Consider the following 17848-nt stretch of genomic DNA (forward strand, 5'->3'; position numbering starts at 1 on the left):
AATCTAATTCAATTGTTAGTACTAAAGTCATTGACTACCTTTGGAAGGTTTTTGATGGGAATTATAATCTTTGAGATTAGAAATTGAAAATGAAAAGGAATGTGATTTAAGCTTCAGTATGTGGTGAACTCAAAAAACAATTATTACTTTTATTTTCTTTCCTAACCCTTCAATTTTTCATTATAGCTTCTCATCTCTTTTTTTTTTTTTTTTTTTTTGTGGTGCTAGGGATTAAACCCGAGCCTTATTTGTGCTAGGAAAGCACTCTACCACTGAGCTACATCCCCAGCTACAACTTCTCATTTCTACCTCATTCTAAATCTTATATTTGCATATATATTCTTACCTTGGTGCCATTTAACCTATCTCCTCTACCACAAAATTGTTGTGGACATGATCATTTGTATTTCATATTCCTATTTAAACCACAGCTCCTAACATAGCCAGTGTTAGGACAGTATTTCTCTCTGCTGACCTGTTCCTAATTTCTAAGAACATAATTGCTTTCTCTCTCTCTCTCTATTAGAATGACCACAACCTATATACTCTATAGAAGCAAGCATGTTGGAACATACTCATTTGCTCAGGGATTTTGAGGATTTGGGTTTTGGTAGAATCTGAGCCTAGAATCTATTGCTTATTCCATTAAGTCATCTGACGCAGGTTTTTTGTTTCTGTTCTGATTGGGTAAAAACATTAAATGAGAAATTATAAAATGGTTTTATTTTTTGTTTTTGTTTTGGCTTTTCAGACTTTTTACATTAATATAGGATAGTGCTCAATAGTCTTGATGTGTAGGAATTATTACTCATCTTTTATACCTTTCAGTATTTTATTTTTTCAGAAGGTTTCACATGTGTATTACTGAATCAACCTCCTAGTGCAGAACATAGAGGCAAAAAGAAAACTCAGACCCATAAAACATGTCCAGCTATCCAGACAGTAGTGACACTTTCAGCTTAATACAGCAAGATGATAATGACCTTGATACAGTATAAATATGTATATCATTTCATGTGCAATTCCTTATTGACCCAGTTTAGTTCTTCTCTAATATCTCCTCTTAAGCGTTATACATGATTTTATTACCAGTTTTCATCCAAAGCCACTAGGGAATGGAACAATTTTGCTTTTGTTTCTGGTTCAGGAATTACATGTCTTGAATGTCTTGTGGGAAGACATGGTGAGGAATAGAAGCAAGCACAAACAACACAATGGTGGAGAAAAGGAGAAATTAAATATTTTAATTTTTAATACTAACGTTCAAAATGCTTTAAATTATCCTTTTCCTCATTAGGCATTTGGCACAAATCAAGAGGATTATGCAAGTTACATTATGAATGGAATCATCAAATGGGGTGACCCAGTTACTCGAGTTCTGGATGATGGGGAGCTGCTGGTCCAGCAGACTAAAAACAGTGACCGCACGCCACTGGTTAGCGTCCTTTTAGAAGGTGAGAAAGAATGATGAGATGGCCTTAAGTGTCTAGGAACAGCAGCACTTTTAAAAAGCCATTTAGCACATTCCAGAATTGATTTTCAGTTCTAACCCTTGTTCATAATCTGAAAGTAGTTACCCAGTCTGTGTACCAATATTATGCACATATTAAAATTTTCTTGAAATTGAATGTTACTGATAGCAATTAGTTTTCTTGTAGGATTGTATCTGAATTTCTCTGGTATTTAATAGACCACATTCAATAACAAAAGTATTTCCTGAATACTCGCTGTGTTTTAGGCTGTTTAGTGGCTGGAGATAGAGACATTCAAGCGTCTCCACTCAAGCATTCAGTCTAGTCATGAAAAAGACTTGTAAAGAAATTCCTAACTACAGCATTTGTCTGTACGGATGTGTGTTAATGCAAGGCATTTTGCCCAAGGGTGGTCAGGGAAAGCCAGAAGTGATGGTTCATTTTGGCCTTGAAGGATCAGTTAGGATTTTATCAAGTAGACAACAGGGGAAGGACATTCCATTCACAAATAATTAACTTACAGTTATGATTAGTATGAGGACAGAGAAGTCCAGTGGGGCCAGATGATGGGAGCCTAACGCCCCAAAGATCGCAGGGCGGGGGCTCCCTGAGAGAAGCATGTTAAGCCAAGACCCAAAGGAAGCAGAGAAACTGACTGGGCTATGTAACTGGTGTTCTAGACAGAGGGACAGTGTGTGGAAAATCCCTGAGCAGAGATGATCTGGAAACAGAGAAATGCACTAGACATGAACTAAAGAAGGAGACAGAAGTCAGTTCTTACAAAGCCTCACAGGCTATGTTAAAGACTGCATCTTAGGGGCAATGGGAATCCATTTGTAGGGTTTTAAGCAATATGTCATGTGATCAGATGTGTGTTTTCAGAACATCATCATAATTGCTTTATCACAGAGAATGGATGGAAGAGCAAAAAGAAGCAGTGGCATTGTCTTAATGAGAGCCGGTTGTGGTCTGAAGTAGTGTGGTAGCAGTGGAGATGGAGATAAGTAGACTAATCTGAGAAATATCTAAGAGGTAGAAAAAAAAAAGATGTGATAAAATCATTATTATTAATTTTCAATCATAGTTGGGCTAACATTCTTCAAGCCCTTTCTATTTGGCAGTCACTCTATTAATACTTCACATGTGTTTTCTCATTTAAGCCCAACTTCAGTCCTATGGGAGTAGATGCTCTTGTTATCCATGTATTGTAATAGGGGAGGCTGAAGCTTGGAAATATTGGTTAGACCAAATATGGGCAGTTATCACATATGACTCCCAGATTTCTGGCATTACAGAGCCTGGTGAATGGTGCTGTTTACTAAGATTAGGAATACCAGTGGAGAAGCAGATTTGGGGAAAGATCATGAGTTCAGTTTTGAATAAATTCTAGGTTTCTACAGGATAATTAAGTTAGAAATGGCCAATAGTCTATTGGATATGTAGGCCTGGGCACTCAAAAGAGTAGCCTGGCTGGCAGTAGATTCATGATTTTGTCAGTGTATAGACTCAATTTGAAACCATGGGAGTGGATGAAATCACTTAGAGAAGGGGTGTGGGTTGAGATGAAAAGAGGGCCTAGAACTTATTTCTGAAGTGCATTAATGATTTAGGACTAAAAAGAGTGGGAAGCGCCAGCAAAGGAGACTGAGCGAGAGAGTCTTGCTGAGGGGTAAGGGGCGGGGGAGAATATGCTGTCACAGAAACCAAAAAAGGAAAGGTATTTCAAGAAAGAGGGAAGTTACAAGTTGTGTCAAATGTTCCTAAGAGGTCAAAAAGATAAAGTACGGGTGGTGATTGGTCACACGGAGATCATCGATGGGTGCCTGATCATGGCATGGGGTCGAAGCCGTGTGGTTGGTGGGGAGAGATGGATTAATAGGAGATGAAGAGTGAAGCAGCCAATGGAGATAAATTATTTAGGGAAGTTCCATTTTGAAGGGTAGTGTTGAGTGGTATGAAGTCCAGAGTATTTTTGTGTTTATTGAACTACCAGATCAAATCATGTTTAAATGCTATGGAAAAAGCTTCAGGGAAGAGGAAGCAGCTAAACATGGGAAAGAAGAAGGGTCACTCATGTCAGGTTCCTGAGAATATGGTAGGGAAAAAATTATTGGTTTATGACTGGAATAAGGACATATCTTGTAATATACATGAGGGGATGGAGGGGTTGTCCAAATACAGGTAAATTTGTAGATTTGGTTGCCTTTAGATAAGGCCTGAGTCTTTAGAATTCTCTTTATGGAACATTTTCTTCTAATAAGGCAGTTTTTCCCTGCCCTCAATGTCATCTCCTAACAAGATAGTATTTTTTTGTTAAACAGTTAATAGGACTAATATCACAAGTGTTGATAGGTACTGTATTCTCTCTCTCTCTTTTATTTTTAAGAAACAAAACCCTGGTGCTTTATATATGTAGTGAGAAGTAAGTGAGAGAAAGATTAAGGCTATATGAAAAAGCAAGAAGGCATGTTATTTCACCATACTTTTGAGAAATGCTAATCAGTTAAGTTTAGTTGCTAATAAATAAAAGGAAACATGTCTGCCATGAAACTGTGTCAGGAAATGTTAATGAGCAACTAGTTGAGACCTCAGTACATTGTGGATCAAAGTTTAAACTTGTTTGATTTTCCTTTGCTTAGGTTGGCTTTTTTCCCCTGACTTGCTCATATCTTTATGCAGGCCCACCTCATAGTGGGAAGACTGCGTTAGCTGCAAAGATCGCAGAGGAATCCAACTTCCCCTTCATCAAGATCTGTTCTCCTGATAAGATGATTGGCTTTTCTGAGACAGCCAAGTGTCAGGCCATGAAGAAGGTATCAAGATTTGTGCTTTCGTTTTAATTTCCTGTCCCTTAGATGTGTGCATGTGTGTACATGTGTGCATGTGATTGTACATACATGCATCTTCCTTCATACACATGTACATAAACTCTATAGAACTCTGTTCTTTTCAAACTAAATTATCAGCCTAACTTGTAAGGGAGGGACATTAACTGTTTTTAATTTTTTTATCTTTGTAATGCATTTTCACTAAGGGTATCTTTACCTTTCAAATTATCTTTTGTTTCGTACATATTAAGATTGATTTTCATTTCTTTATATCAGCTTGATTAAAAGAAGAATCATTAAGAGTGTTCAGGTAGAGTGGAGCAAATTCATTTAGGATTTTTTTAAAGTTCTTTTATTAATGTATAAAGTTGAACTGTGAGGGTCAATTAAGTTGCCTAGATTGTTTGGGAAAGAAAAGATGTATCATTGGGAAGATATTCCTAAGAACCCCTACAAAAGGATGATTGTGTGTTAGGTAATGGAATCTGCTTGACAACTTAATGCAGTCCTCATCCTTCTTCTTTTCCCCATTTAACATCTTTTTAATATGGCTACTTTGAACCATCAGTGAAGCTTGAACAACATAGAATAGAATCCTAGAGCTGAAAGGACATTAAGATCATCTGGTCCATCTCTCTTATATTCAAGCAATTGCCCAGTAAGTTATGTAGAACAGGTGACTGCTCTAAAAAACAACAACCAAAAAAAAATTTTTTTTTTTTTTTTTGGTGCTGGGGATCGAACCTAGGGCCTTGTGCTTGCAAGGCAAACACTCTACTGACTGAGCTATCTCCCCAGCCCCAAAAAATTTTTTAAAGTCTCACAATGAAGACTATCTGTTTGTCTCACTTGGTCATCAGTATTGTCATTGGTAGGCTAATTTGGCATCCCACCATATAGAGACAGTGAGGAAATTATATTTTATATCCAGCTGAAGTATTTCTTTGACTTAAACCTTTTTTTCCCATGCTTGATCTTTTATACATATGAACTGATGAAAGTCAAAGAGATGTGGGGAAATCATAATTGGGGAAGAAAATACTGAGAATTCAGTGCTGCCTACTAAATATGCTCTGGCTGTTCTGTGATCTTACTCATAGGCACTCACTTCTAACCTACCCTAGATGGTAGAAGTGCTTTAGTTTTTCTTTAGGAAAGGAACTAAAGAGGAAAAACCTATTCCAAAAGCGCAGACTCCCCCAAATAAAAGTTTGAGAAGTTAGACTTGTTTTTGCAGGTTGCAGAAAATTGTGATGGGTGCTTGCAGTGAATGAAAGAAGCAGAAACTGAGTCACAAGCCCTAAATGACAAGAATAATACTCTAGGGCTGTGGGTGCAACTGAGTGGTAGAGTGCTTGCCCAGCTTGTGTTGGTTCAATCCCAAGCATGGCAAAAAAAAAAAAAAAAGTTAATATTCTATACAAAGATCTTTCAAATTGTGGGGTGAATGAGAGAGAAATGTTGCCACACATAGAAAGACCTTAGAATATCATAGTTCACTCTATTTCTGAGTAGCATCTATCCTTCTCAGGAATATCTACAAAGAATAAACAAGACTAGTAACTCTCTAGAGTAGGTAGGATTTGCCTTTCTTTGTTATTTTGCAGTGCTGGGGATCAAACCCTGGACCTGAAGCATGGTAGGCAAGCTCTCTACCACTGAGGTGTACCCCAGTCCTTATTTTCTGGTTTTTGTCTTCCCTTAAGCCACTCCTGGTGAAAATTTAAATAATAGCCTTTGGAATCTGTGGCCATTGAATTTCCCCATTTAATTGAAAAGCTAATTCTATTTGCGTTTCCCTACATTGTCTGTTCCTGTGCTTGTTTAAAAGTGGTAGTCTTCCCTGCAGATGCTCCATTGCTTTTCACCAGCTGCCAGCTTCTACCTCAGATGTACTCTGGGATGTGGGTGGATAGGCCTAGTTTTTCTATAAAGTTTTTTAAAAAGTACTTTAGGCTTCTGCAGATCAAAGCTTCTTTGTGAGTGTGAGATATTATCATTTTTATTAATTTAATCTCTTGCAAATTGACTTGAGGGGGGAAGGTAATATATGCTGATTTTAGAGGCTTAAATGGTTAAATTAATGGCTTAATAACTTATGATTTAATCTTTAAATTGTTGAAGCCTTTCAAGGTAGAGTTTTAGATGAGTAGAAAGCTAAGGAATATAAAAATAAGTGTCTATACAAGCTTATTCAAAATCATTTCAATTCATGATTCACTGTCTGGATCATCCATGTACTCTTAAAGGTACAAAAATTATTTCTGCTTCAGCAGTATAATAAATTCACATTAGACTTTTTGGTTTTCCTTGGGGGGAAAAGTATTATTCCCTGTAACTAAAGTTCAGAACAGAGAAAAGAATGAAGCCTAGGTGTCTTAGAAATATATTAAAAATATTACAAAATCTTTCCCTGCAAATAGCTTTCACATTGTTACCTAATGATAGGTTGACAAAAGCCCGAGGGCTCAAACCAGTCTAAAGATGCTAAGTCTTCCAGGTTGTTTTTGAAAATGAAATATAAATACCATTCTTTAGTTATTCTAGTCTACCTCCCACCACTGTTCTCTCTACATTTTCAGTGGGAAGAAAATGTTTTTTAACTTTTTTTTAAGAGCACAAATTAATTTATAATGTTTTATCATCCTGGAGAAAACATTTCTTTCCTTCTAAGTGCCACCCCTAAAAAATATATCTTTTCTTATTTACAAAATAATTTGGAAAATACAGAAAAGAACATAGATACCTATCTTTCATTCTTTTTTTCTACATACACATGCTTGTATTGGGGATCACATTGAACATATTGGTTTTTGTTTTAATTTTTTTGCAGTGTTGAACTCATGGCTTGAACATGTTAGGCAAGTGCTCTGTCTCTGAGCTACAATCCCCATTCCTTTTATTTTATTTTGAGACAGAGTTTCCCTGAGTTGCCCCAGGCTGGCTCAAACTTATGATCCTCCTGCCTCAGCCTCCCAAGTAGCTGGGATTTAACAGATGTGTACCACCACATCCAGTGACATACTGTTTTTTATTCATCCATCCATCCATCCATCCATCCATCCATCCATCCATCCATTCATTCATTCATTCATATGTACATACATTCATACTGGGGATTGAACCCAAGGGTACTTCACTACTGATTTACATCTCCAGATCTTTTTATTTTTTATTTTGAGATAGGGTCTCACTAAATTACTGAGGCTGACCTCAAACTTGTAATTTTCCTGTCTCAGCCTCCTGAAACACTGGGATTACAGGTGTGTATCTCCACGCCTGAGGTGACATACTACTTTAAACCTGCTTTTTTTCACTCAAGATATTAAGAACTTTAAAAAATATCACTAAAACTTATCTCAATGTTATGTTAAATTAATAGCTATATACTACCCTTTAAATAATCCCACTTTCTTGGACATTTAAGTTGTTTCCAGGTTGATCCCTTTTCACAATTATAATAATATTCTATTGAATTACCAACCTAGTGAAATCACTGACCATTTTCTTTTTTTCTTTTCTTTTTTTTTCAATTTTTAGTATTAATTTTGAGATAGGGTCTCACTAAGTTGCTTAGGGCCTTGCTAAGTTGCTGAAGCAAGTCTTGAACTTCATGCCTGTAATCCCAGTGACCATTTTCTTATTATATTTTTCTTAGATATATTAGCCCAATATGAGTGAGAATTTGGACTTAGGATTCACATAGATCTGAGTTCGAATCCCAGTTCTACTGTATTTACTGACTCTGTGACACTTACCTTATAAGCCTCTTTTTCTCAGCTATGAATGAGAGTAATATTTATAGCTGCTTCATAGGGTTATTATGAGAATTAAATGATATGGTAATTTATGTAAAGTAACTCTGAGTGCACTGGAACATATAATATGTACTCAATAAAGTACAGCAGTTGTTTTTACTTATACATACTTTCTGATTATTTTCTTAGTATAAATTCTCAGGAATTGGGACTGCTAAGGCAAAATATTAATATTTGAAGGATTTTTTTTATTCTAGTGTTGTCACATTTCTATGTAAAATATACTAATGATTTATAAAGTACATTTCTTCAGAAAGTTGTATGAATTTGCACTTGCAGTTCTGTCATTTGAGAATGTGAGTTCTTGGATTTGCACTCCTACTTGATAGTCCTAAAGTATTTTTTTTGCCAGTTTGTTAGGCCAAAAAGTTGGCATTTTTCTTTAGCTACATTTTAATGACTAACTGTTCAATTTTAAAGATTTTTCAAGATGTTTTACAATGACAATAGTTTGTGCAACTGAAAAATAATGCAACATGTGATCTGAATTAGTTAAGTCATGGAGTATCTTTATGTACTGTTTATTACTTAATCCAAGTGGTAAGTTTGGGGTAGTGAAGAAGGCCATTCAGCTTGCTTTAATGAGAATGTGAGAGTCTATTGTAATTATGCTATCGTTTCTTTTTCACAAATGGATGGTGCAAAAAATGTGAAAGTAGTTTATTCTCAATTAATTTAGAATTAACCATTTATTTCTTTTAATTTGCTTTCTCCACAGATAAACTCCTCATCACTACCAAAGTATATATGAGAAATTAGCCTTATATTTGGTGGGGGGAGGAGGGAATGCCATATGTCCCATTAAGAGATTTGAGGAATTCACAGATATTGCCCTTCTCTCCCATCTTATATTTGCTTCCCAAACTTCATTCTATTTTTAAATTTTAACTCCCTTTTCCATTTTTGCATCAATACCTTAAAAAAAATTGTTTTACCAGTTCTATTAGTAATATAAATGATAAAAAAAGAACAAGCAACAGAATTTGATTTTAATAATTATCCAATCTTGATGCTTTCCAAGTAAGCAATCAGTTATAGGATGAAATAGAATAATTGTATACAACTAAATTGAACAAACTAAGTAAAACTATCAGTAATTTATAAAACTACACCCATTAATAACATGATATAGTCTTATTTCAAAGGATGAAAATTAATGGAAGAAATTTTCCTTTCCACTAGCTTTGCAAGAAAGAAATAATCTTCTTTGAATATCCTCCTGTAAATCCCACTGCAAATTGTAGTCTGCACAGAACAGAATCATGGTGCCTAATCCTCCTCTTTTCATGGTTAGTCTATACAAAGAGCAGAGCTGGAAATTGGATCTTTTGACAGCAGTTACTAAAGCAACAGAATTTGGATGTTTTTGGTTAACATCCTAATATATCATGTAGCTGATTTGTTGAAGTTTTTGCATGTCTTAGCGGAGAGAAGTGCATACTCCGGAAGTGACTACAGGTCCTTGTATGGCTGGGGGGTGGTGTCTTTTTGTTTAATACACTGTGTCTTCTTTTACTTGTATCTATTTAGCATGTAAAGGAGGATGGTGCAAACTTCAGACCTTGTAACTTTTTATATTATTAAGCATACCACTCTGAGATTCATGTTATGTGAAAATGTAAGATTTTTTCCTGAAAAGCAGGGAGAACAAATAAAGGATTTTAAGGTCATCCAAGAAGCTTTAGTGCTTTGCCAAAAGTTTAGGTCCACTTCCTGAGGCAGTTTCATTAGAAGACAGCTGATGTTTGCTTGGTCTACTCCCAAATTATTTTTAGAAACTAGAGATTATTACTGATGGTACCCATTTAAATTTGCTCATTTATGTTTTTATATGCTACCAAATATGATTAGAGTATGCTTTCAACTAATTGCTGACAGATTTACTACATTAGGATTTTCTAAGCCATTAGATTCCTACTGTCATTAGACTGCTACTAACTAGGTTTGGCTAACTTTGTGCCAACTACTCCAAAGTTGATATGAACTCTTTTAGCGCCCAAAAGAACCAGAGAACTTGGCTTCACTTACCTAACAGCACGAAGAAGTTGGAGGAAAGTGGATTCAGAATCACTTGGTACACACTTTGCTGTGTGGCTTGTGATTCTGAAAGGCGGGATTAACATGGAATGAATGCTGGTGTGTATTCCTGTAGATTCTAGAGCCTGTAACTGCTGCTTCTGCCCTACCTCAAAGGTGGCTGTAGTGCTTTTTGAAGATTCCTGGAGTGGGCTCTGCGTCTTGAGAGCTTGCAGTGTCCTGCACCATACTTCAGACCCTGTCCCCCCAGTCTCTCTGTGGCAGGAGCCCCACTTCTGCTACTCAGTGCTTACAGAGCATGTCCAACACACTCCTGCCTTGAGCTCATGCTCCCGTATTCTAGGTTGTCTCTTGTCTCAGTTTGGTTTGTGTTATCTGCCTTTGCAAGCAAGAGTAGTGGTACCAGAGGGTTTTGGCAGAGGCAATCTCACCATGTGTACAGCGAGAAATGGACCGTGAGATTCTGTTTTCTAAAGATTGTCTTCATCCTTTTGAGCAGATCTCATCATTTCCTTGCTGACAGATGCCACTTTTCCCCACTGTTCCTCCTTCGTAGCTCCTCCCATTTTCTTTCTTTAACCTTCACTTTCAGATTTCCTACTTGACTCTAAAACCTATATATAGTGATAAATTACCTGCTCTACAGGAAACTCCGTGATAAAACTAAGATTGATCATACAGTCTTTAGATTAACTTTCAAAGAGTCTGTAACACCTGGCCATCTAGCTCCAGCTTCAGCCCCTCCTTGGCACCCCTGGGTTGTAGCATCAACTTGATCTGGGGCAGGCACCGCATGGCTGTTCTGTTATTAACAGTGGCAATCATGGAATTCCTGACTGGGGCAGTCCATCCACAATATTACTTTTTCTGTATTTTGTCTTCCAGTACCTCCTCCTCTGGTAGTTTACCTACCTAAAGTTGTGGTAGAACCTTTAAGTTCAGTATATAAATACCTCACTAGACTTTCATCTGGCAGCTAATTTCATGTGTGTGCCAGTCAAACCTGAGTCTCTTCTTAGTGATCATTCTGCTGGGGCCCCAGTCAGGGAAACCATGAGTTTCTGAGGAGACTAGACAGAAATCATGGACCCAAGGGAAGAGTGATGACCTCATATCCCACTAGTGACTAGATAAGGAAGGGAATACATGTGTAAGAAGGGAAAGGGGTGTGGGTATATTTATATTGGTGCAGAGGAGTTCCAGTCACTGAGATTGGTCAAGTTACAACTAGAATTGCACTGTCTTGTCATGCTCAGTACATTAAGAGACTTGGCTGCGAGTGCTCCTCTCTCTGCAGTAGTGATTAGTACACTGACTGCTGTCTGTAAAACAATAACAAAACCCCTACTACTTTACAGTAAATGACTGCCCCAGGTATTTTTCTTCTCAAATGTTATAGGTAGCCCAGGCAGTCAACCTCTGAAACTGATTTGTAATGCTTTGTGAATTATAATATCTGAGATAAGCTGAAAGACTATATATCACATAGCAATTTATCATCAGTGTAGATCCCAGAAATGTCCGAAAAGAAGGTCTCTGTAGCCATATAAGCGATACATTGTTTTGAGAAAGGAGAGGTTGATTCAAGAAAAAATGCAGAACTACTACAACAAGCCAAACCCTGGTCTCTCAGGCCCCTGTGGCTCTAATCCCTAATCCCTTAGTCTGATGGACAGAACTGTATGCTTGCCTCAGAATTTATAGTAGAATTATGAAAATGTTGTTTGAAAAGCAAAGCCTTATTCTTAGTGATTCCCTGAAATTGCCTGAGTTGTAAGTGACCACATTGACTGCCATACTTGGTCTAGTCTTCAAAAATTAGCAAGTAACTACTGTGGACTTACTGGCCAGACTTTCTTGAATTCACCAACTCAAACCAAAAGGAGCCTATCTTATGTATCAAAAAACTTAAATATCCTATTCTCATCTTCTCTTCCTTTTTTGGGGGAGAAAAGTTAAGGGCTTTTTTCTTCCTGTTCTTCATATGTGCTCATGATCCATTCCCAAATCAAACTTTTCCACATTATTTTTTATTTTGCTTGCCAACCAGGAAGGATCTTTGACCTGTTTCTCTCTCTCACCACACTCCATTCATTTGCCAAGTCGACCTGTTTAAACTACTTTCTTCCCCCCTTTTCCACAAGGTAACTCATATTCATCCCTCAAATCTCTGTGTATATGTCACTTTCTAAATTGAGAACACCATCCTTGACTCCCTAAGTTCCTTTATGAGTCAGGATGACTGAGTTTTGCTACAGTATGGACAACCCCTAAATCTCTGTGGTTTAGCACAATGAAGTATATTTTTTACTCATGCTGTATGTCTGTCATGGCTTAGAAGGTGAACTCATCTCATTTAGTTTCTTAGAGACTCAGCTAATAGATGATAGAGGTCTTTCTCACATGTGATTCCATGAGAGCCAAGATAGGAAAAGAATATGGTGAATCATTCAGTGACTCTTCAGTTTTCTTTTAGAAAGTGATATATCTCTACTCACACAGTTACCTGTGACCAGCTCTCCCCACTCTAATTTTTATGAGGGTAGAATTAATTGTCTAATTATTATTTTCTCTAGTGCCTTAATTAATGTTTGATGCATAATAGGAATTCAAATGTTTATTGAATGAATAAATGAATATGGCAGAACTTTTATTTGTAAGCTCTTAGTCCCTGTATTTGTTCTCTACCATTTCTCCTTGAAGATCTTATCCCTTGTCCTGATTTCAGCAATCACTGCCCTGAGAGTTACTTCCGTACCCTAACTTTAATCAGACATCTCCAACTACTTACTTGATATTCTTACTTGAATTTAAAATGCATAAACTGAAATAAATACTTTTTGATTATTTTTGATAAGGCATCATAATAAGTGATATGAAGGATACAGAAAAGTTAACAGTACTTAACCTTCTGAGTGCTTAATTCAGTATTATACAGGAAAAATAATACAGTGAGTGTGTAATACAGACACAATATACAAAATGCTATTCCAAAGAGAAGGGAGACAAATGACTTTGGGCAAGATGAAATGAGAACTTGTGTTGTTTGAATTGTTGAATCTGTGAGCAAACAGCATTACTGAAGACCGTTCCATAGTAGAGATAGCATGAACAAAGTGAAGTTTTTTATCTACCTCACCATCCAGTAGGGAGAGAAGGAGGCTAAGGAAACAGGGTAGATGAGTAGTTGTGATGAAGTGTGGGACAGTGACTGAGAGGTAAGGGGGGGGAAGCAAAGGAAAACACTTCCACCAGAGGATTCAACTTGATAAACTAATCTGAGGCAGAAATTGTTGTTGGTATTTATTCCAGGAAAGATGTAACAAGGAACTGATTCAGATGGTGCCAATGAACAATCTATGATAACTTTTCTTACTTGTTAAAAATATTTTAAAGACCAATATATGCGGGGTGTTTTCAACTTAATATGAAAATATTAGGATTATGTGTTTAATTTACTTTATTTCTATACCTAATTCTAAATCTTCTAGTTAAAGGAATATTATGATACCTCAAGCAAGATGCCAATGGAAACCAGAGCAGGTTATGCCATCTTTTTTTTTTTTTTTTTTTTTTGCGGTGCTGGGGATTGAACCCAGGGCCTTACGCTTGACAGGCAAGCACTCTACCAACTGAGCTACATCCCCAGCCCATGGTTATGCCATCTTGTGCACAAAAGTTTTCAGCCAGAGAGAGTGAGCTGGATGCAGAAGTTGCTTCTAACTCGTGACACCAGTGGGATGCACTGAGCCCCATCCACAGTTTCAGAACTGGGAACCACCATCACCTACAAAAAAGCCATTCTTGAGACCATTGGGCACCTATATTCAACTGATACAAAAACTAATGCTTCTTACTATTGCTGTGTCTTTGCCAGAATATTACTTCCTTCACATTTGTTTTAATTTGTATTTCTTTGCTGTTCTAATGCATTCTTCTTGTTTTGGTCTTGTTTTATACATATATCTGATCCTTCATACCCAACTGTATTTTTGTGGGGAGAGGTGGATCTCACTGTTTGCCCAGGCTGGTCTTGACATCCTGGACTCATTTGATCCTCCCACCATCATCCTCCCTAAGTTGGCACCATAGACATACCCCATTGTGCCTGACTGATACCCGATTTTAATTCTCTTATAAAATTTTTTACCATTATGGTCTGACATGAGTTGATGGAATTCTAGTCCTTCAGCATTACTCCTGCCTAACAGGGCCACAGTTTTTATATATCATAAAATGGCATCCAGTTTTATTCTGCACATCTCTTGTGGCTCCGTATAGACTTGGGTTACAACACTGAAGTCATGCTTCTGACATAAATATGAGAGACCAACTGATAAACATGATAGGATTTGTTAGTTGATTGATGATCAGCTGTTCCTTGGCATGCCCAGGTATGATACCTGCAGCTGTAAGTGCTGAAAACATCCTTAACTTGATCTCTTCTTAACCATGATCCAATTGTGTTATCTCAGACGCAAGTCATTTAACTGCTTTGGACCTCAATTTCCATATAAGAACTCTTCTGTTTCTAAAATCCTGTAATCTACTACAATTCTATTTATTGTTATCTGGAAGTATTGGTGTTTTACTATGCTTTGTTTAGGTTTGCTCAGGAATTAACTGAAGTTAGTGTTGTTAGAAATTAACCTAATTCTGGAGGGCAGTGAGATAATAAATGGTTCTGTTTTCTTCCAGATCTTTGATGATGCATACAAATCCCAACTCAGTTGTGTGGTTGTGGATGACATTGAGAGATTGCTGGGTGAGTCATAACTTTGACTATTTACTCTTTTTACCACATTATAGCTGAAGTCTCAAAAAATTAAAAAAGGCAAATAATGGGTATTTATAAACTATAGGGCAAGGAAAATATTGTTCTTTATCATACAAGGAAATATAATATTATCTCTTACATCTAATGTCAATAATAATATTCACTCATGGTAAGATGCCTTGTGACCTTGACTCTATTATAAACTGCTTTCTTATAAGGACCCACATTTCATATTATTCTGTCTTGTATAATGTGTCCTCCATAATAAATTATTAATATTTTGAGGGTGATATATTTGCTATTCAGTATTTCTGAGCTGCCAATAGCTCAGAGGCCCACTTGTAAACTTTGACAGAACTAAAAAAAGAGGAGTTTAGGATTGTAGTAAAACCCCCAAGTTTGCTATAACACTTGGGGCAGAAGTTGTAAGCTCTCTGTACATCAGTTTCTATTCTTACAATACAGTCTGTAATTCCTTCTATGCTAATACCACAGAAAAATCATGAAAACAAAAATGGGATAATGAATGTTGAACATATTCTGAAAGTGTCAAGTACTCTATAGTAATTTTTAAAAATATTTATTAAACATCTCCTATGTTGAAGTGCAGTCCAGTGGGATACAAAGATGAGTAAGACTGAGTCTTTGCACTCAACATAGTAATTGCCAGAAAATTCTTGTACTGTTACACTTTATTCATTGTAAAATTAAGTCAATCTGGCATAAATCATAACAGTGGATCAGGATAGAATAATAAATTCCAGTGAAATAAAAACCTACCTGGTGACTTAATAAACATCTGAGAATACTACCCAACACCTGATTAATCTTCCATGAGCTTTTCATGATTGTGTAGTCATAATTTCATGTTCACTATTCTTACTGTGTTTTCCCCATGATTTTCAGACTTGGCATTAAATTCTGTTATTTATTTTTTTAAGTTTTGGCAATGTTTGTCATAAAGCAAAATCAGGTATATCCAGGAAAAGTCTCCTCAAATTGATAGTTTTATGTAATGACCTAGGTTTTGGTGTGCAATGTTTGATACATCTCAGCCCAGTTTATAGGATTATTTCTTTAAAAGCTTTTAGGCACATACTCATAGCTCTGTGTAAATTCCTTTATCTAAACACAATTGAGATGTGTGGTCATAGCAACACCACTATGTCAGGAATGTGTGCCCTCTGAGTATATTTTCACTTGTATGAATAGTTATTTTCTGTTCATGTTTGTTCATTTATTCAGCAAGCATTTGCTGAGCCCTTACTACTGTGCTGGAATTAGTAGGGTCTAAGAAAAATAAATAAGATTCTTCTTGTCCGTTTTAACATATATTGGCAAAAACTAATGCAAAATGGAATGTGCATGTATTCTGAATATTCTAAGAACAAAGGGATCGCTTTTGACATCAAGAGGCTGATGCCTACTGGGAGCTCTAAGCACAGGTCTAGGTTGCATATACAACATGCAGAGACAGCTAAGGCAGTACCATTTACTCTGAATCTTTTTTTTTTTTTTTTTTTGTACTGGGGATTGTACCTACGGGCACTTGACCACGGAGCTACATCCTCAGCCCTCTTAATTATTTTACTTTGAGACAGTCTCAAGAGTTGCTTAGGGCCTCGCCAAGTTGCTAAGGCTGGTCTTGAATTTGGGAATCCTCCTGTCTCAGCCACTGTGCTGAATCTTGAAGTATTGGTAGAAATGTAACAGGTAGAAAGTTCTTTTAGTTATCCTCTCTTCACCATCTGAAGGCCAGTGTCCATCACCACCATTTCAGTTACTGTATTGCCATGGTTTGCAGCGATTTCCTAGAAATGTGCGATAAATACACCTGGATGTTTTCCCCTTTAAAAAAAAATTCTGAAAACCAGACAAAATGTTTACAGGAACTCAAAAATGGATATTTAGAAGTTTTTTTTTTTTTTTTTTTTTTTTTTTCCCTCCAATTTACAGAAAAGGGTTCTAAGGGTTCTTACATGATATTTTAAGCATCTAAGTTACTGGAGGTATTTTACCTTATTACAGATACTGGAGCTATTTTTCTTATGATGTTACTTAGGATGATGTTTACTCTTGATGTAGAAAAACTGGAACGTTTGGAAGTGTGTAAATGTGTATCAGATGCCTAATTACAACCATGTTTCTCTTCTAGATTATGTCCCCATTGGCCCCCGATTTTCTAATCTGGTATTACAGGCTCTTCTTGTGTTACTGAAAAAGGCACCTCCTCAGGTAAAATAAATAAATAAATAATGATAATAATAATAAGGAATATTTTCATAGAATCTTTCAGTAAATTGCATGTAGTGGTGCATTCTTTCTTTGACTAAGCCAGGGTTCTCATAAACACAAAATTCTGTTGTGAAAGAATTTTGAAAGATCATCTGTATTGCCATGGATTGCAGCAATTTCTTAGAAATGCTCATTAAAAACACCTGACTATCTTTCCCCTTAAAGGAAAAAAAACAAAAACCAAAACCAAAAAACCTACTCTGAAAACCAGAGGTCTTCTGTCTTAAGGTAAATTATTTTCTTAACAGATTTTTTTCCTCTTATGAAAATATCAAAATCTAACGATTTCAATTAGTCTCATTTCTCGCTTTATAAATTCTTCAACATATTCTACATCCTTACCCCCTCCACCTCCTGAGAGAGATTATGATATTAATGTAAAAGGGATTAAATATTTGTTCCTGTTTGTTGCATTTATCATTTCACAGGTTTCCCTACGAGTTTTTATTTGAGGACTTTTGAGGGTTTTTTTTAACTGTAGGAAGGATTTTTCATTTGTTTTGGTTTTTTAAACTTTACAGATGATTGTGAGTCATTTCTTTTGTATCACATGGTACATTTTTTGTGCGGGTGTTGGGGGTACTGGGGATTGAACTCAGGGACACTCAACCACTAAGCCAC

General features: G+C 36.4%; 1 protein-coding gene across 1 annotated transcript in view; it reads left to right on the forward strand.

The window, feature by feature from the left end:
* Positions 1-17848, forward strand: part of NSF (N-ethylmaleimide sensitive factor, vesicle fusing ATPase) — a 160477-nt gene that overhangs the window by 110385 nt on the left and 32244 nt on the right. The window contains exons 14-17 of the mRNA XM_079134983.1: positions 1298-1454; positions 4152-4285; positions 14854-14920; positions 17088-17167. Of these exons, the coding sequence (XP_078991109.1) occupies positions 1298-1454; positions 4152-4285; positions 14854-14920; positions 17088-17167 (438 nt within the window). The remainder of the gene's footprint in view (positions 1-1297; positions 1455-4151; positions 4286-14853; positions 14921-17087; positions 17168-17848) is intronic.

Source organism: Sciurus vulgaris (assembly GCF_902686455.1).
Source record: "Sciurus vulgaris genome assembly, chromosome: 3".
NCBI lineage: Eukaryota > Metazoa > Chordata > Mammalia > Rodentia > Sciuridae > Sciurus > Sciurus vulgaris.